The following is a 20,877-nucleotide window of genomic DNA, read 5'->3' on the forward strand; positions in this document are numbered from 1 at the left end:
GTCAGTAGTTTGTTCAGCGGCATAAATAGCCTGCTGGAGACTCTGCCAGTGGAGCTAATGTTTAGCAGGTGTCAGGAATGGACTCAGCACTGGTGGTGGGACTCACCTGCCGTGTGGGCTGCAGTACCAGGGCTGACCAGCGGGTGTTCTTAGCAGCCAGAAGCTCACTCCTGTAGTCAGCCAACACCTGGGCTGATTGCAGGAGGTGTATTTAAGGAATGACCAGGCCTGTGATCAGGGCCTTGGTGTATGTTTCCCATGAGCCCCTGTACCTGGTATCCTGTGTTCCTGCCTCGTTGCTGACCCTGCTTGATCCTGACCTCTGCTGACCGTCTCCTGTTGAACCCCTGGCTTGCCTGACCATCCTTCTGCCTGATCCTCGGTACCGCGCTGCCCTGCTGAACCTGGCTTGTGACCCCGACCATTCTCTGCTTGCTCCCCCTGTACCTTGCTGCCCGCACGATACCGACCCGGCCTGTCTGACTACGCTTACTTCACCCGACGATCCATCCATCCCGCACGGATCACCTCTAGTAAGTCTGTCTGCCTCTTCCCATCAGACTCCGTTCCTGCATTCCCCTGCCAGTACTCTCTACCACAGCCGGACGCACTCAGGGGTCACGACCTGGTTCCAGTCTGCACCAAGTCCATCCCCACCATTAGGGGCCCTGGTGAATAGCAGGCTGGAACTTAGACCCCGCACCCTGAGGAAATCGTGCTGTGGGCTCGGCCTGCCTGACCGCTCCACCTCTCCAGCCCTGACTGCACTGTGTATCTATTAGTTTAAGGTTTATTGCACCTGGTTGTACATATTTATGTGTTAAGTTTGTTTGCACTGCATTTATGTTTGTGTTGTCTTTAATAAATTATATTGTGTTACACGCTATACCTGAAGTCTGTGTTTCCCTGTGTCGGTCCACACACCTCTGGTCATACCTGGAGCCCTGACAGCAGGCCTCAGCTCTTCACTAAATTCACCACTCTTAATTTACCACAGTAGGGCTTAGAGTGAGAGGCTGGCCACTTTATGTTGCAATGACCACCTCTGCATCCTGTTATCTTCAATCCTCTCCACTCAAATTCCGACACTGGAGTATAACAGGTGTCTCTACGCCCCCCCTCGTTTGAATGACAGACAATCAGTTGTCTCAAGAAGCCACAGCCTGAGCATGGAGCCTGCACTGTCACTTGCTCCCTGCTCCTTTCTCCTCTGGACCTGCAGCACTACCATCCAACAGACTTGCCGGGCATTGAAAGTGACCAGCCGATGTGCATGCTGCTAAACTGCGCTAGGGAGAATGCCAGTGGTGTGTATAGCCGGGAGAGGAGTCTAGTGATACTATGACTTTGCCTCCCGAGCTCCAGGCAGCGTACACACCCACAGACTGGGAGATATTCAGCGAGCTAAAACAGGAACAGATATGAAAAAACTGAAGAACAAATAATGCGCTTGTCATGTTCATTCTACCAACTGTAAGGAGTTATGAGTGTTTGATATTGGTAGACATTGGATTTACAACCACTTTAAGCTTCCAAGGAAAAGAGAAGTACTCAACACCTTTTGCCACAGCCACAGGACTCGCTTTTTTCAGCCTCAGGGTCTACATAAGAGGAGGATAGCAGTGAAATTCACCCCAATTAATTTACCACAGTAAAGTTTATTTTGAGGCTGGCAACGTTATGTACCTGTCAGGGATCGCGGCGTCCTGTCGGCCAGCGCATGCGCGCTGGCGACGGCTCACGCCGGGACACAGGCACCAGGTCCCGGCGAGCCGCGGATGACAGGACGCCGCGCATGCGCAGTGGAAGCCGTGGGCGCGCCTCGGGCGGCCAATGACAGCCCGGGGGCGCGTCCTGGGCGGCCAATGTCAGTGCAGGGCGCACTATTTAAAGATGCCCTGCACTGTCAGTAATTGCCACAAGGTCTATCTGTGATTCCGAGTTCCTGCACCCGTCTAGTGACCCTGTTTGACCCTGACTACGCTTCCTGCCCCTGTGATTGACCCGGATTGCCCTGACTACGCTGCCTGCTCCTGTGATTGACCCGGATTGCCCTGGCTACTCTGCCTGCTCCTGTGATTGACCCGGATTGCCCTGACCATTCTACGGACTGACTTACCCTGCTGACCCTGCGTGTGACCCGACTACTCTTTGCCCGCCGATTCTGTACCTCGCTTACCCCCACGGGACCACGATCCGTTACTACCCTGCTGGGGCCGCCATCCGCTTCACATCTGGCTCTCCGGTACCTGCATACGTCCCCGGAGGTCTCCTCAGCCACTGGTGGGCCTGCTCAGAGGTCGTGACCTGGTCCGGGACTGTTTCAAGTCCATCCCCACCATCAGGGGCCCTGGTGAAAGCACAGCCCGGGCTTAGACCCCACGCTCTGGGTAGGTCTGTCAGTTGGCAGCCTGAGGCACCACCTGACGGATCATAACAGTACCACAGTAAAGTTTATTTTGAGGCTGGCAATGTTATGTTGCAATAACCACAGAATCCACCAAAGTAAGAGGTAGTTGTGAATGGTGGTTTAGCAGAAGCTTCTGGGCTATTTGTCTCCATCCCAAGGGAAAAGCACAGTAGCACCCTAAATTAAGGAATAAAGGAGTTCCCATCTCAATGCCCAGCGACCACCTGGCTGTTTATTAGGGATTCTTCTGCTAAGCTCTCAAGGCCAAGGGAAGTACTCACCGTCTATTATTTTATTATACAGGATTTATATAGTGCCAACAGTTTGCTCAGTGCTTTACAATATAAAGGGAGACAATACACAGTAAGTCTGGCTGAAAAAAGACAAAAATCCATCCAGTTCAACCATAGAAAAGAAAAAAAAAAGTTATAATCCTATACCCACAGTTGATCCAAAGGAAGGCAAAAACCTCCAGCAAAGCATGATCCAATTTGCTCCTCAGTGAACCCTGTCCCATCCAGTGTCTCAGGTGAACCATGTCCCATCCTGTGTCTCAGGTGAACCATGTCCCATCCTGTGTCTCAGGTGAACCCTGTCCTATCCTGTGTACCCCCGGTGACTGTATCATCCAGTGACTCCAGTATGCTCTCAATGCTTCTGTGACACCTTTTTCTCAATGGAACTTCAGGTACACTCGTGTAATCTCCTGGACAGATTATTTTCCAGTGGATACAGATCTCTATCAATGACAATTAGGACTCCTTGCAAGGTTTGATTTCTGCATAGCTAACATCGACCATGCATACAGCTACCAGCTATGTACATTAAATGGTTCTAGAATACCACCCTGCCTGTTAGGGCAACACAGGCCTATCCACATTTTTACTTGCCAACACTGTTCACATATTCTTGTTGACGGAATGGCGTCCAGTGTAGTTATAGTTCACCCACTCAAGATCTGTACATCTAGAACCGTTCTGCTAGCATAGCAGAGCAACAGTGTTCTCCGATCTTCCAAGGGTTCTTTCAGCCTTCACACCTCATCTGGTTAGTGCAGGGGCTATCAAACCTGAAAGTGCCATGCTTTCGTTTGATTACATAGTTACATAGTTAGTTTGGCTGAAAAAAGACAAAAGTCCATCCAGTTCAACCATAAAAAAAAAAAAAGTTGTAATCCTACACCCACAGTTGATCCAGAGGAAGGCAAAAAAAAATACAGTAATGATACAGTTCAATACAAGAGGTTAGGAGGGCCCTGCTCCCGGGAGCTTACAATCTAATAGGAAGGGGCTAGTGGAACAAAAGGTAATATCTGTGGGGGGGGGGGGATAAACTGATGGGAGAAATAGAAGATTTGGTTATTAGCTGAAGGCAGGATAGGCTTCCCTGAAGAGATAGGTTTTTAGGATCACTTAACAGTGGACAGAGTAGGTGATAGTCGGAGAGATTGGGGAAGAGAGTTCCACAGGATGTCTTCCGCCTTTTGCCACAGACACAGGGCTCGCTTTTCCATCCTTGGGGTCACAAGAGGAGGATAGCGGCCAATTTCACCCCTCCAAGTTGCTGCCCTTCCTGGAAGGCTGCCAAGTTAGGCCCTTATACCCACAGCACACACCTCTCAAGAAACCCAAACTTTCTCAAAAGAAAGGAATGGAAGGACATGGCCATGAAATCCAGGGGTAGCAAGCAGACAGCTTCTCTCTCTTCCTTCTACGGTCGCCAGGACACAGAGAGAGATCTGTACAGTCTGCTGCAGCGGCAGAACACACTCCCATGTCCGGATCGCTGCTGTACATCCAGGGCGACCTGTGAGAGACACTTGACCTGCAGGTTAGTTCAGCCCTCCCCAGCATCCCTAGACCTGCCCCACAGGGGTGACGTCCAACCCTGCCTGGTCTTCAGGTCATTGAAAACAACAAACATTCTGCTGTGTAGGGAGAAACACAATCAATACTGAGGGACAAGGGGAAGGGTGGGGATACATAACAACTGGTGATTGTGTTTCCTTTAGGGAGGAGCCTCTCATCTCTCCTGAAGGTGGTAGGAGAAAAACCTTTTATCTTTATAACCACTTTAAACAGGAAAGAAAAGACCCTGATAACAAGTACAGACTGAACATGCTGACCTTAAGAATTAATGGGAAAATGTATTGCCAGTGAGAACATACAGATGCATCTCTATAAATTAGAATATACTCAAAAAGTTAATTTATTTCAGTAATTCAATTAAAAAAGTGAAACTCATATTATATTAGATTCATTACACACAGGGAGATATATTTCAAGCATTTCTCTGTTTTAATTTTGAGGATTATGGCTTACAGATCGTGAAAATCCAAAATTCAGTATCTCAGAAAATTAGAATATTATGAATAAGTTCAATATTGTAGACTCATGGTGCCACACTCTAATTAGCAAATTAACTCAAAACACCTGTAAACATTTCCTGAGCCTTTAAATGGTCTCTCAGTCTGGTTTAAGTAGGTTACACAATCATGGGGAAGTCTGCTGACTTGACAGTTGTCCAGAAGACAGTTATTGACACCCATCCACAAGGAGGGTAAGTCACAAAAGATAACTGCGAAAGGAGCTGACTGTCCACAGAGTGCTGTATCCAGGCATATTAATTGAAAGTTGAGTGGAAGGAAAAAGTGAGATAGAAAAAGGTGCACATGCAACAGAGATAACAGCAGCCTTGAGAGGATTGTGAAGCAAAAGCCATTTGAGAAAATGGGGGAGAGTCACAAGGAGTGGACTACGACTGGTGTCAGTGCTTCAAAAGCCACCACACACAGACGTATGCAGGACATGGGTACAACTGTTGCATTCCTTGTCTTACCTGGGCTAAGGAGAAAAAGGACTGGACTGTTGCTCAGTGGTCCAAAGTCCTATTTTCAGATGAAAGTAAATTTTGCATTTCATTTGGAAATCAAGGTTCAAGAGTCTGGAGGGAGAGGCACAGAAAGTTGCATGAGGTCCAGTGTGAAGTTTCCACAGTCAATGATGATCTGGGGAGCCATGTCATCTGCTGAAATTGGTCCATTGTGTTTATCAAGTCCAAAGTCAGTGCAGCCCTCTACCAGAATATTCTACAGAACTGTATGCTTCCCTCTGCTGACCAGCTTTATGGAGATGCTGATTTCATTTTCCAGCAGGACTTGGCACCTGCCCACACTGCCAAAAGTACCAGTACCTGGCTTAATTGATCAAGGAATCACTGTGCTTGATTGACCAGCAAACCACCTGACCTAAACCCCATAGTGAAGCTGTGGGGTATTGTCAAAAGGAAGATGAGAGACACCAGACCCAACAATGCAGACGAGCTGAAGGCTGCTATTAAAGCAACCTGGGCTTCCATAACACCTCAGCAGCGCCACAGGCTGATTGCCTCCATGGCATGCCACATTGATGCAGTAATTCATGCAAAAGGAGCCCCAACCAAGTGTTGAGGGCATACTATACTGTACATGTACATATGTTACAGTAAATTATACTTAATATCCATGCGCTATATGAAATATCAATACTAAATCAAGCAAAATATGAAATTCTACCCACAATAAATTAATATAATATAAATAGATTTTGAAGTGAAAAACCAGAATATGTAGAGCTGCTTGCTGTTTAAAAAGCCAAAACCTTCACATATCACACCACTATAATTCAACAGCATTGCTCTGCTGAAGATGCTCTATGGGAGGGGCGAAACAGGTTAGGTGGGGACTTCCAGTGATGTCACTTCTGGTCAGTGAAATGCACGCTGAGGCGGCGTTTCTGCCTTACCATTACATGCCTTTCTTAAATTGCCTACTGGGCACTTTTACCCCCTTCCTGCCCTGGCCAATTTTCAGCTTTCAGTCCTGTTGCACTTTGAATGACAATTGCGCAGTCATGCAACATGGTATCCATATAACATTTTTAGAATTTTTTTCACACAGAGCTTTCTTTTGGTGGTATTTAATCACCAACGGGGTTTTTATTTTTTGCACTATAAACAAAAAAAAGCAAAATAAAAAAAAGTTTTCCTTTGTTTCTGTTATAAAATTTTCCAAACAGGTAATTTTTCTCCTTCACTGATGTGCGTTGATGAGGCTGCACTGATAGACAGCACTAATGGGCACTGGTGAGGTGGCACTGGTGGGCATTGATGAGGAGGCACTGATGCTGCTGCACTGATATGCAGCAATAAGCACTGACTGGCGGCACTGCTGGGCGGCACTGATGGACACTGATGGGTAGCATTGTTGGGCACTGATGGGCACCGATGGGTGGCACTGATCATCAGTGCCCTGATTATCAGTGCAGATCTGCTCTGTGACATTTGCCAGTTATCGGCAGTATAAGTGTATTGGTTCCTCCTGCGCTAAATGAACTCTACCTAACCACAGCTGCTAACACCCAAACCCTTTACCTCAAAAGATAGAATAGCATAAATAGTGTACATATGGTGAAATGCTGAAATGCTGTAATACTGACACTCAGTGGCTGAATGTCTCCTTGCCATAGGAACTCTGCTATACTGAAGTTTCTATCTGCCAAACCCAGGTCGTCCAGGCGGATTAATGGGGTCTTTGTGCATTAAGGAGATCTATATCGTAGGATCCTGGTGTGATCCAAAAGCGTGTTGACCCATAGGGTCACTTATTGGAGGAAGGGGAAGTCTTATATGGTATAATTGGAACCCTGTGTATGTGGAGGTCGGCTACTAAGGAGATCTATATCATAGGATCCTGGTGTGATCCAAAAGCGTGTTGACCCATTGGGTCACTTATTGGAGGTGAGCAGGCATTTTAGCCATTTTAGGATTTGTTTGGAGTGTACACCACACGGCACCAGTTCCTTGTTGGTAGTGGAGCACTGTTTTTGTGTGGAGAATTCCAACAGCACTATCATTGGACTTAATTGGACATTTGCTGCATTACAGTCAGGTCCATAAATATTGGGACATCGACAACATTTTTGGCTCTATACACCACCACAATGGATTTTAACCTCCTTGGCGGTGTTCCCGAGTGTAGCTCGGGGTAGAATTTCTATACCAAGAACGGTAACCCCGAGCTACACTCGGGCTTACCATGCAGCGTTCTCTGGGGGTCCCTGCAGCACTTACCTTGTCCTTCGCTCCCACGATGGGTCCCCTGCAGTGTCCCCGTCCATCTCCTCCGGCGGATGCCGGCATCTGGCTTCCGTGTTCCGGTCCCCGTGACGTCGGAACGTTCGGGCGGCGGAACCGGCGGGAAATTTGAAATTTTTAAAAAATTACATTTTTGCTGTCATTGCTGTTTCACTGCATTTCACATACATTTTGTCCCCACTGCTTTGTCCTGCGCCCTGCCTGCATTTTGACTGTTCTTTCTGCCTGGAAACTTAGAAAAGTCCATGGCGGCCAAAAAGCATCCCTTTACGTCAAAAGCGGTTTTAGAACAGCGATAGTAAATCAGAACCACTTGCAGAATTGAGTGATGATTTGTGGGGAAATTCGTCATCAGACACTGAAAACGATTTTGCGACTTTGCTCAGCGATGTGCGAATTTGCCTCTGTATTTCAAATTTCAGTGTTTTTGGTTTGATTATATTATTGAATTAAATTTATTATTATATTATTATTTTTTATGATTATTTATTAAATTATAATTTATGATTTCGTGTTTCAAGTTTTATCATATCCGGAATGTTTAATAGACTCTTTTTCGGATAGATTTCAGTGAGTTATTCCTAAAAATTACAGCCTACAATTAAAAACTACATATTTCCATGCAAAAAAATGGTACCGCTTTCAGCACAAAATTCCTGACATGATCATACCGCCAGGGAGGTTAAATGAAACGAACAAGATGTGCTTTAACTGCAGACTGTCAGCTTTAAGTTGAGGGTATTTACATCCAAATCAGGTGAACGGTGTAGGAATTACAACAGTTTGCATATGTGACTCCCACTTGTTAAGGGACCAAAAGTAATGGGACAGAATAATAATCATAAATCAAACTTTCACTTTTTAATACTTGGTTGCAAATCCTTTGCAGTCAATTACAGCCTGAAGTCTGGAACACATAGACATCACCAAACGCTGGGTTTCATCACATGTGATGCTCTACCAGGCCTCTACTGCAAATGTCTTCAGTTCCTGCTTGTTCTTGGGGCATTTTCCCTTCAGTTTTGTCTTCAACAAGTGAAATGCATGCTCAATCGGATTCAGGTCAGGTGATTGACTTGGCCATTGCATAACATTCCACTTCTTTCCCTTAAAAAACTCTTTGGTTGCTTTTGCAGTATGCTTTGGATCATTGTCCATCTGCACTGTGAAGCGGAGTCCAATGAGTTCTGAAGCATTTGGCTGAATATGAGCAGATAATATTGCCCGAAACACTTCAGAATTCATCCTGCTGCTTTTGTCAGCAGTCACATCATCAATAAATATAAGAGAAACAGTTCCATTGGCAGCCATACATGCCCACGCCATGACACTACCACCACCATGCTTCACTGATGAGGTGGTATGCTTAGGATCATGAGCAGTTCCTTTCCTTCTCCATACTCTTCTCTTCCCATCACTCTGGTACAAGTTGATCTTGGTCTCATCTGTCCATAGGATGTTGTTCCAGAACTGTGAAGGCTTTTTTAGATGTTGTTTGGCAAACTCTAATCTGGCCTTCCTGTTTTTGAGGCTCACCAATGGTTTCCATCTTGTGGTGAACCCTCTGTATTCACTCTGAAGTCTTCTCTTGATTGTTGACTTTGACACACATACACCTACCTCCTGGAGAGTGTTCTTGATCTGGCTAACTGTTGTGAAGGGTGTTTTCTTCACCAGGGAAAGAATTCTTCGGTCATCCACCACAGTTGTTTTCTGTGGTCTTTCGGGTCTTTTGGTGTTGCTGAGCTCACCGGTGCGTTCCTTCTTTTTAAGAATGTTCCAAACAGTTGTTTTGGCCACGCCTAATGTTTTTGCTATCTCTCTGATGGGTTTATTTTGTTTTTTCAGCCTAATGATGGCTTGCTTCACTGATAGTGACAGCTCTTTGGATCTCATCTTGAGAGTTGACAGCAACAGATTCCAAATGTAAATAGCACACTTGAAATGAACTCTGGACCTTTTATCTGCTCATTGTATATGGGATAATGAGGGAATAACACACACCTGGCCATGGAACAGCTGAGAAGCCAATTGTCCCATTACTTTTGGTCCCTTAACAAGTGGGAGGCACATATGCAAACTGTTGTAATTCCTACACCGTTCACCTGATTTGGATGTAAATACCCTCAAATTAAAGCTGACAGTCTGCAGGTAAAGCACATCTTGTTCATTTCATTTCAAATCCATTGTGGTGGTGTATAGAGCCATACATGTTAGAATTGTGTCAATGTCCCAATATTTATGGACCTGACTGTATATGTTAATATTAGTATTTAAATTTAAATTAGTATAATTTAAATTTAAAATTCACTTTAAATTTAAATATCACTTTGATTGTGATCATTTTTCACAGCAATTGTTTTTTTCACTGCATATATATATATATATATATATATATATATATTTCTTTGATTGTTTCACCACACAGCAGACCACTGGTGTCATGCAGGTCTCCTGCAGATCTATCAGTATATCTGCTTGCCTGAATGGGATGTACGGGCAAGCAGATATACTGACAAGAAAACTCAAACTACAACTGAGCTCCACAGTGCCGTGGTAGTTCATTGAGAACTACTAAGGCTGTCAGGACCCGTAGTTTCTCATTCACAGAACACAGTGAATAAGTGATTTTTTTTTTTTAAATTGACAGCTTGCAAGGGGAGAGAAGATCCCCTGCTAGCTGTCAAGGCAGGGGAGTGGGGTTTGGTCTGATCATAACATGTTATACCATGAATATGGGTGTAACATGTTATGAAAGGTGAACTTATCCTTTAAAGCTAAGCTCCAACTTTCTTTTCACTAGAACTGAATGAAATGATCAACACCAGCATAGATCATTCCTCTGTACTATGTTGCTCTGTTGTCTGCAGATCCCCTAATATTGTGGCTTTGTACCATGTGACACTCTGCATATCCTGTTGATTCTTTTCCTGCTACAGCCACTTCCTGCAGCAGCTAAAACCTAAAACACACCCCCTACACATTTCCTTCACAGCTCTGATGGTGGATGGGATTGAATACATCCCGATTAGAATGCATTCCCACCCCGTAACACCTACAGAAGGAGTCCAAGCCTCCCAAGTCCCACCTCACAGATCACAGTATTATTCAAAAGGGAAACCCCTTCATATACACATATACACAGCCTGCTCTGAAAGATAGCTGCTGATTCTGGGAGAAATTGAATAGACAGCCCTGGTTCACACTAGCACGACATGAGAATCAAGTGACTTCTAGCATGACTATCATTCCTATGCAACTTTGATGGATCAGTGTCATGTGTTTTCAAAAACGTATGGGAAAGCATTTGCTTTCTTGAGGTTTGCTGTGTGCTTAGAAACGTGTAGATTCAGATACATAGTAATACAAGAACATTACGTATTGCAAGGAGTGTTTGGTGGGTGTTGTCATGCATTTTCTGTGTGGGTTGCGTGAACAAGCATGCATTAATGCCCTCTTAGAAAGCGGTGGTAGGGAAATGGAGGATTAAGATCTCTGCAAAACCACTGCACAAAGCAGGTAAGTATAACGTTTGTTATTTAAAAAAGAAAATTGCCTTTAGAATCACTTTAATTTGACTAAAGTTCCACTTCCTGCTTCCCTATTCATTGCACAGAGGAATGGAGTATGTGTGGTGATAACACAATTCCACTCCTCCCTTTTCACACCCACATGAAGACCCAGAAACACCCACAGTAACCCTTAGACCTGCCTACATTAACGCCCACAGCTGGTACAAGCACTGCCCTGAAACTACAGAGGCTCAATGGATGAAGGGAGATGTATCAGGACTGGAAATGGAAGGAAATGGGAAGTCAAGAGAACTTTGAAATTCAGCCAGAAGGAGGAGTGATGTCACAGACACAGAAATCTGCTTTATACAGCTAAAGGAGGTAAATTACACACACACACAAACAGCCATGCAAAGCAGTGTGCACGAGTTAACAGGGAGGAGAGCTGTTTTGTTTACTAACAGTTCTCCTCCCCCCCCGTTGGGGATCCTCAGCAATCACGGGATGCCGGGGAGTAATCACCGGTCGGGACCCGGTGATTGACAGCCGCAGCCGCGAATGGCGGCATGGGTGCGCCTTGGGCGTGCCCCCTACCCGGAGATGCAAAATCACGCCTATATATGTGATTTTGCAAACCACTGCTGCCCTGTAGCAGTATTTCTGCTATGGGGTGGTGCTGAAACGCTTAATATTTTATCTAATGTTTTTTTAACATTTTTTTTACAAGGTTTATTTAGCATGTATTTACAAAATTATAGATTACCCACTAGAGGTGCTTTTCATTGGTTTTACTACCCTCTACCCTTAGAGACAGTTCACACTACATGCGTTTCAGTGTTCTTTTTTTCTACATCCAAAACGCACAGAAAGTTGGTTATATGATTGTCAATGTCATAGTTCACATCAGTGCTTGCATTTCCAGTGTGTTTTGGTTGCAGAAAAAAAAAAAGTAGAACAGGCTCCAATTTTCCTGCACAGAACTGTACTGGAATGCGGTAAAACACTTAACAAAACGCGCTGGATGCACCAAAATGCATCAGAACGCGCATGTCACTATTTAGACCCAGAGGGTCAGGGGTTATACAGCTTCATAGGAGAACAGCAGAGAATTAAAACTCCTCCTACAAACTTTAACCAGTGCTCCGCTGGACACTGATAGAAGTCACAAGACTGCTCTAACTGCTGATGAAAAAAGATATTTAGCAGTTTATAATTACTAAAATAATTGCATTCCATGTTCTGTGAACTGTGGGAGAGCAGATATAGTAAATGCAGAGTCCTGGGTTTAGTAACACTTTAGTAATTCTTGATCTACCATATAAACCACACAGGAAGGACTCACTGTTTTCAGTGAGTCAGCTAAAGTCAGAGATTTTCATTGTGAGAAGAACCTGTAAAGCACAACCAGTAGCACTGCAAAAAAAGGAGCCTGGATATATTATGGGTACATATGGATGCCCCCATGTACAAATTTCAGTACAAATTATACATTGTAGCAAGGCTTTTAAAACATAACATTTCCATAAAATAAAATTATCAATGTTGATCTATGTTTTAAAATACACTGGAAATTGGCATATTCCCTTTAAAGAAAAACACACCTGATATTGATTTGATACTTGGTTTTCGTCCTCTGGGATTTCGCTTTACAGACATTGTTTCACAACCCATGGAACAGCCTTCCTTTACATCAGTTTTTTCCTTACTATTTTTACGCACTTTTCTTTTTGTACTCTGCACCAATAAAGCAGGTGAAGGCTCTGCACCTAGGTGACAAAGTAAACAAAAACATTCGCTATTTATAATCAAAATAAACCCTAAGAATTCAAGCTGATATCATGGCCACAAGCTATTTTTTTTTCCTAATGGCTACAGCCAAACTGAGTTTCTGTCAGCGTTCAAGTACCATATGGCTAATTTTTATGATGCCTGAGATTTTGTTTCTGTTACAGTCAATTAGTTGGCAAGTTTAAGTTTTGCCACAGGAAACATGCCTAATATGAACTGCAGCCTTCTGGAACTGCCCCCCTCCCACACACACACACACACACACACACACACACACACACACATTTCAAAGGCTATATTTCGTTATATGTAACGCCCCAATTTAATTGTGCTACTGCCTGAAACAGAACATCAGATGTGCATAGATACATATAACTCTCTGGGGACTCAAAACAATTCTCAAACCATGGACAGCTCTCCAGAATCAAAGTTGAATGTCTTTGGAAGTCCAGGCCTCCATATGACATTGTTTTTAGTTCAAGGTAGAAAGGCACTAGCGTGCTTTAATTCATGTTCAGTAACCAGTGCACAATTTTACTAGTAAGCCCATTTAAAATTTTCACCTGTGTACAGGGGATGAGAATTTAACTTTTTATTGAATATTATTTTTAAAATAATTTTGGGTTAAAATTGTGTAGACATGCTCATGGGTACCATGGTCCACGAGAAGCTCACCTCTATTTTGAATGACACACATGCTCAATATCTGAAGGTTTGGGAACCCATGGGTGGCCTAGAAAGACCTGGACCACTCCTTGCTCTTGACTTGATGACACTAATGTGGCTCTCCATCACGTACCTACCGTTGTATTCTGCAGGATTCCTCAGTACTCTGAGCAGAATTTTTTCTGCTGCATTGTGACAGTTGACACTTTATGCCTATGCTACGTTGTCAATATGGACCACTAGATAGCATAAGTACATGGATAAGAGCAGCTTACCTAGCCAGAGATGACAGACATTTGAAACTACACAAACTCAAGGATGTACTGCCAGCTGTCTAAATCATAAATCCAAGTGTCGGGCACCAAGTCCTACTGCTGTAGTTTGGATAAAAGATAGTGGGATTTCATAGCCACTAGAGTGTAACCACCTGGAGTGGTGGAAATGGTAAAGCCATAGTCCAACGCGCTTCAAAAAGAGTACTCAGAACTCACCTAACATCTGTCCCAAGGGTTTTATAAGAATAAAGTCAATATGATCACCAGCTTAACACAAAAGTAGCACAGTCTTTGTTGGAAATCTGTGTGTCGGAGATACATCGCTGGATCAAGATCAGGCTCAGGAAAGTATCAGAGAGCAATATTTGAATGTTTTTATAGCTTAATGCAGAGTGTACAAATTGCCAAGCATATTCTATACTTACACTGTATTTTATAATCTGGAGGCAACAGTCTGATATGAGATAGTGGTATTCTTCCTGTATCTCCATCATCAAACTCAACTGTTACCAAGTCGGTGTCTTTTTCCTGGTCTGAGTTTCCTAAAAAAAATATATACAATATTAAGAAAATCAGTTTTCTCAGTATAAAAAAATGCATGCAAATTCAGTGTCTGAAGTTAAGTTTTGCTTCAAGTTCTCGGGCCTTGTAGCCACAAACAGCCCAACAAGAGGAGTATGGTTTGCTGGAGAGTCTTAAACCAGCAGGACCAGTTGTACTGTCTAAAGTATATCTGTAGAGACTGCACATGCTAAATGGAGAGCTGGGACCATATACATAGTGTTAGAAGTGGCATGTAAAATGGGTTGGAAACACATCCCAAACATCCCTTTGGGTTGCATAATCCACTATGGTACAACTATGCCTCTTCCCAGTTCCTGTATACTTCTTGTGAGCCAATGATGACAAATAAAACCACCATTGTAAAATGAAAGCAAAAGAAATAAAACGTGGCATAGTTCACCCACCACGCACAACAGTGCCTGGGTACAGACAACGATATTGTTGGCTCCAGTAAGCCGCGATTCTTGTTCCTTCCATTAGAAAACGGACAGAAGGAGGCTTTACATCTATAATCTAGCAAACAAGACAAAAAAAAATGAATTTATATGCAATTTCATCAATTAAAAAAAGCTAAAGCTCTTACTCAAAAAGCTTACCAACTACCAGCACAACAATGGAATGTAAATTTAAAACAGTAAAATGCAACTGACTAGACATCTGACTAGAAATGTTGCTTGCAGCTGGTTAAACTATTATATGTACTGAAAAAAATAAAATTACCTATTATTTCAGACAGCAAAAAAAGGCACTTGGATTCAGTTAGATTGTTAGAGAACCTTCTTATGCTTGATTTTTTCCATGATGGAATACATGATCAATAAAACTTATAAAAAAGTATCATAAAAGGAAAAATCGAGAACATTTCAAGACAAGAAACTTGATTGTTTTAAATATCACTTTATTAATAGTGCAAGACAAAGGGAACAAGTTCCGCTTTGCACCAGTAGAAACTTGCTGACAGATAAACGTGCAATGCTTCTAGATATTATATATTAAGGAATGCATTCTGCAAAAAAAAAAAAAAAAATTATATTCCAGTTTTGGATAGGGCTGTATTTTAACACATTAACACATAATGAATGGTCACAGGGAACTTCCACTATGGCCAGAGAATGACTGCAGCAAAAACAAAGTTATAAAAATTCTATCTGCCATTTAAGCTTTTTCTGAAGGGCAACAATAAGCTACAAATTTATGGCTGTGAAGTCTTTGCTTATAAGATGCCCTGAAACAGTTGAGTACACAGAAAAACTGTGCAGCTAAGCATCATTTGTCTCCTAGATTGTAAGCTCCGAGGAGCAGGGCCCTCCTATCCCTCTTGTATTGAACTGTATTGTGGCTGTATTGTCTCCCGTTATATTGTAAAGCACTGAGCAAATTGTTGGCGCTATATAAAGCCTGTATAATAATACTAGGGGAATTGATATAAACCCATAGGATGGTGCTGTGAGAAATATAGCAGACTGGGTATTACCGGTATTTTTAAACTCTACATCTACATCATAATTGGATTTCATGTTTAACATACACTGTGTGCACAATTATTAGGCAAGTGAGTGTTTTGACCAAATTATCATTTTTATGCATATTGTCCAACTCTAAGCTGTATAAACTGTGTAATGAGGGAGGGTGTGGCCTAAGGAGACCAACACCCTATATCAAAGTGTGCATAATTATTAGGCAGCTTCTTTTTAACTGATTCTGAAAAGTCAAACATTTTAAAAAAGGGATGCAGCACTCTTGAAATTACTAAGATATTGGGGTGTGATCACAGAACCATCAAATGTTTGGTTGCAAATAGTCAACAGGGTCACAAGAAATGTGTTGAGAAAAAAAAAAAAAAAAAAAGACGCCAATTAACTGCCAAGAAGAATCAAACGTGTAGTTACCAGGAACCCATTATCCTCCAATGGTGTCATATTCCAGAACTGCAACCTACCTGGAGTGCCCAGAAGGTGTTCAGTGCACAGAGATATGGGCAAGGAAGGCTATAACCCGACCACCGCTGAACAAGACACAAGTTGAAACGTCAAGACTGGTCCAAACAATATCTGAAAACAGATTTTTCAAAGGCTTTATGGACTAATGGGATGAGAACGACTTTGATGGATCAAAATGCATGGGCCCATGGCTGGATCAGTAACGGGCACAGAGCTCCACTTTGACTCAGATGCCAGCAAGTTGGAGGTGGGGTACTGGTATGGGCTGGTATTATTAAAGATAAGCTAGTTGGACCTTTGTGGGTTGAAGATGGACTCAAAATCAACTCCCATACCTACTGCCAGTTTTTAGAAGACACTTTCTTCAGGCAGTAGTACAGGAAAACGTCTTTCAAGAAGACCATGATATTTATGCAGGACAATGCTCCATCGCATGCATTAAAGCACTCCACCTCATGACTAGCCAATAAAGGCCTTAAAGATGAAAGAATAACACGGGCCCCCTCCCTCGCCTGACCTAAACCTTATTGAGAACTTGTGGGCCCTTCTTAAATGGGAGATTTACGGTGAAGGAAAACAGTACACCTCTCTGAACAGTGTCTGGGAGGCTGTGGTTGCTGCTGCACAACAAGTTGATTGTCAACAGATCAAGAAACTGAGTGTCTATGAATGGAAGGCGTATGACTGTTATTGAAAAGAAGGGTGGATATATTGGTCAGAAATGTTTATTTGTAAACTTTGAGTCATTATTCTCACTTTAACAGATGAAAACAAACAAGTGAGATGGGAAAATTTTAGTTTTTCCATTTAGTTGCATGATAATTCTACACACTAACAGTTGCCCAGTAATTGTGCACACAGATATTAACCTAGGAAAGCCAAAACCTCACTTTTACTTTCTTAATTATTCAGGTTTGAGGTTTAACATTTTGGATTGAACAAGAGCACTGTAATTAATCCTCAAAAAATACAACTTGCCTAATAATTGTGCACACAGTGTACATAACCTAGCAAAATAACATACTTGAAGTGTATGTAAACACTAGTAAAGAACTTTTCTCTTTACATCTCCCAAATATAGTTTTAAAAGTGTTATATATATATGTTAAAAATAGACTTCATACTGTCAGAAATCTTGAGCTCATAACTGCTTGTGCCAAATGCTATTGATTATGGTCTTGGTTATCTGAGAAATACACAACCGCATCCCTCTACAATAGGGATAGTTGGAGAGGCATGGGTATCTGTAGTCCTATACTACCAATGTAAAGCGCTCCTAAAACTAAAAATATAAATCATAGAAAAAGTGTATTATCCACAAAATAATATTAAAGTGCAATAAGTTAAGTGTCCAATCAAGTGCACTTTTCAAGTTTCCTTTTTCATATAGTATATTTTCTTCACTATATAAGACACACAGTGGTGGAGTGAAACACTGAAGAAACACTATTTTAACCACTTGCCGCCCAGCCACCGCATTAAAACGATTGCAGGGCGGCACGGCTGGGCAAAATCACGTTTTAAAACGTAGTTTTGCAAAACAGGTAGGGGGTACGCGCGCGGCGCGTGCCCGCCCTACCAGTCCCGCGGGTGTCAGCAGCGGGTGTCAGCCACCGGGTCACGGCCGGTGATTACCGGCCGTTTCCCCGGGATTCGCGGTGATCGCTGACAGAGAGCAGGGCTGCATTGTTTACACACAGCCCTGCTCTGTGTCAGTTCCCTGACAGCTCGTGACAAGCTGAAGAGGGAGAGAAAAGTTTCTCTCTCTCAATCAGCCTGCCCCCGTCCAGCACACACCCCCGCCCCCTAGTAAAACACTCCCCTCACACAGTAAGCCCTAAAAATGTTAACCCCTTCCTCCCCAGTGCCATTAGTACAGTGTCAGTGTTTTTTTTTTTCACTTATCACTGTATTGGTGTCACTGGGGATGTCAGCGACCCCAAGTCAGTTCCCCCCCAGTGTCAAAATGTCCGCCGCAGTCCCGCCATAAGTCGCTGAGCGCCGCCATATGTCGCTGATCGCCACCATTATTAGTATAAATAAAAATTAAAAATCCCAGTATCTTTCCATTTGGAAACGCTATAACTTTCATGTAAACCAATTAATTTACACGTATTGGGATTTTTTTTTAGCAAAGACATGTCGCAGAATGCATTTTGGATGAAATTTGTGACAAAATTTGATTTTTAAATTTTTTTTACTGGACATGTTTTATAGCAAAAAGTCCAAAATATTGTTTTTTTCTCTCAAAATTGTCAGCTTTTTTTTTTATAACGCAAAAAATTTAAAACGCACAGGCGATCAAATACCACCGAAAGAAAGCTCAATTTGTGGGAAAAAAAGGATGTAAATTTAATTTGGGTGCAGTGTTGCATGACCGCGCAATTGTCAGTTAAAGTATCGCAGCGCCATAACACAAACCGCTTCTGTAACCGCTTCCTGACCACCCTACAGCAGGAATACTGCTACAGGGCGGCATGGGTATGCAAAATCACATATATATATATATATATATATATATATATACACACGTGATTTGAGCTCCCGTGGTTTTCACGCCCCTCCCAGATAGCGTCAGATTGCCCATCAGTACACCAGTCATCACATTTAACCCCTTGATTGCCAGGAGCACGCTCATGTACAATAAACCTCCATTGCTAGTATAGTGTCTCAATGGGTCAATATCTTTGATCAGGTCAGCACTATACCAGCGTTCACATTAGTATAGCGTCCCCAAAAACGCAGCGTTAGCGGGATCAGCCCCTGCACCTGCCAACACCTGCATTTAGCCCCTACGCTTACCCCCCCTTCTCCCCCAGCAAGTGCAGTGTCAGTAGGTCACTGTCACTTGATACATTGCACACAAAACCGCAGTGTTCGCAGAATCAGACCTGATCTCTGTTAGCACTTGCCGGTAAATTTTGATGACTCTCATATGCAGCAGAGTGCCAGTACTAGTGCCGCTCTACCTTTTGGTGAACTGTCGAGTACCAGCAGTCTAGTACATCCTGGTCTTTCACATACCTCCTTGATTTTTGGAACTGTTTTTCACGGAATATCTGTATGCGTTGATTGTGCATCAAAGCAGTTTATATGCACAACAATTTATTGCCGCCAAGCCAAATTCAAACTTTGCCAGACCATTCGCATGGAAACTCATTACGGTTTTCAAATTTACATTTTTTGGGGGCCTAACCCTCAACATGGGCATTACTAAAAGAAATGAATTGCGCTTGTATTGGTCCACAGACCCAATTCATCATATGCCCGTGTTCTCTGCTGCCATGGCCAGTCATAGATATGAGAGTATAATGTGTTTTATGCATTTCAGCTACAATACACTCTGTCATCCTTGGGGTAACCCTGAATTTGACCGGCTCCACAAAATTCAGCCCCTCGCAAATCACCTTAACCTAAAATTTGCAGATGTCTATACTCCCCAGCAAAACATCTGCGTTGATGAGTCCCTCATTAATTTTTCTGGCCGCCTTGCATTCAAACAAATTCTCCCCTGCAAGCGTGCCAGATATGGGGTCAAGATGTAGAAGACCTGTGAGAGGACAACAGGCTATACTTATAAGTTTCGGATTTACGAGGGAAAAGATAGTCATGTGGAGCCCGTCCGGATGCCCAGACTACATAGGAAGCAGTGGCAAGATAGTTTGGGACTTGGTGTCATCCTTTCTCCATATGGGGTACCACTTATACGTGGACAATTTTTATTCAAGCGTGCCACTATTTAGACATTTATTCAATCTTGGAACTGGCACTTGTGGCAAAGTGTGACCTAATGTGTGCCCACCATTAGAAGTGGGTGAATGCAGGGTGGTATATTCTAATGGTGGGCATACCACACACTTTTTCTGGCAGAGATTTCTTCTCATTTTTTCATTCAGTCCACTGGCTGCATACAAAAAAAAGAACATAGCATATATAACCAACAAGGGCCAGCGATGTACTGGTACATCACTGGATTTGAATGGTTATACCAGGATGATGCGTACAGCTGCAGGCATCATCCTGGTGTTGTTTTTTTCAGCCGGTGATTGGCTTTCATGTAAAAGCAATCCTAGTGGCTAATTAGCTGCAAGATTGCTTTTAAAAGCAGTGGGAGATGATGTCCCCTCTCCCCCACTGCCTTCCACGGCCTTCTTGGGCAGTCCCGTGCCATCAGGGGAACCTGAGAATGCAGCTGGTGTTTCTGCCAGCTGACCATAGAGCTGATTGGAGACCAGAATGGTGCCAATCATCTCTATAGTCTAAGAATTCGGAAGCTACAAGCATTTCATCACTTCAGTTTCGCAGGATATAAACAGCGCCATTTGTAAATTGGGAAAGCATCTGATCACACTGATTTTGGTTTGATTAGATAATGTAAGGGCAGCGGAGATATCTAGAGTCTGATAGACCCCAGATTTCTCAAAAAAGAATATATGACAATGTCCATTGAAGTTATAGGGGTTATTTGCATTCCCTGTTATAGCATTAAAAGTGATAAAAAAAAATGAAAGGTACAATGTAAAAATAATAAAAAAAAAATCAAAATAACTAAAAAAAAAAAAAAAATTGCCCCTCCCATGCGCGCACAC

General features: G+C 42.9%; 1 protein-coding gene across 6 annotated transcripts in view; it reads right to left on the reverse strand.

The window, feature by feature from the left end:
* TNRC18 (trinucleotide repeat containing 18) overlaps window positions 1–20,877 on the reverse strand; it is a 454,956-nt gene that overhangs the window by 77,058 nt on the left and 357,021 nt on the right. For all 6 annotated transcript variants that reach the window (XM_089684713.1, XM_089684717.1, XM_089684716.1 and 3 more), the window contains 3 exons: window positions 14,753–14,861; window positions 14,210–14,326; window positions 12,657–12,821 (listed from right to left, as the gene is read on the reverse strand). In XM_089684713.1, coding sequence (XP_089540839.1) covers window positions 12,657–12,821; window positions 14,210–14,326; window positions 14,753–14,861 — 391 coding nt within the window. The remainder of the gene's footprint in view (window positions 1–12,656; window positions 12,822–14,209; window positions 14,327–14,752; window positions 14,862–20,877) is intronic.

The sequence above is a fragment of the Staurois parvus genome, unplaced genomic scaffold (genome assembly GCF_062004578.1).
Source record: "Staurois parvus isolate SC_StPar_1 unplaced genomic scaffold, SC_StPar_1.0 ptg000353l, whole genome shotgun sequence".
Lineage (NCBI taxonomy): Eukaryota > Metazoa > Chordata > Amphibia > Anura > Ranidae > Staurois > Staurois parvus.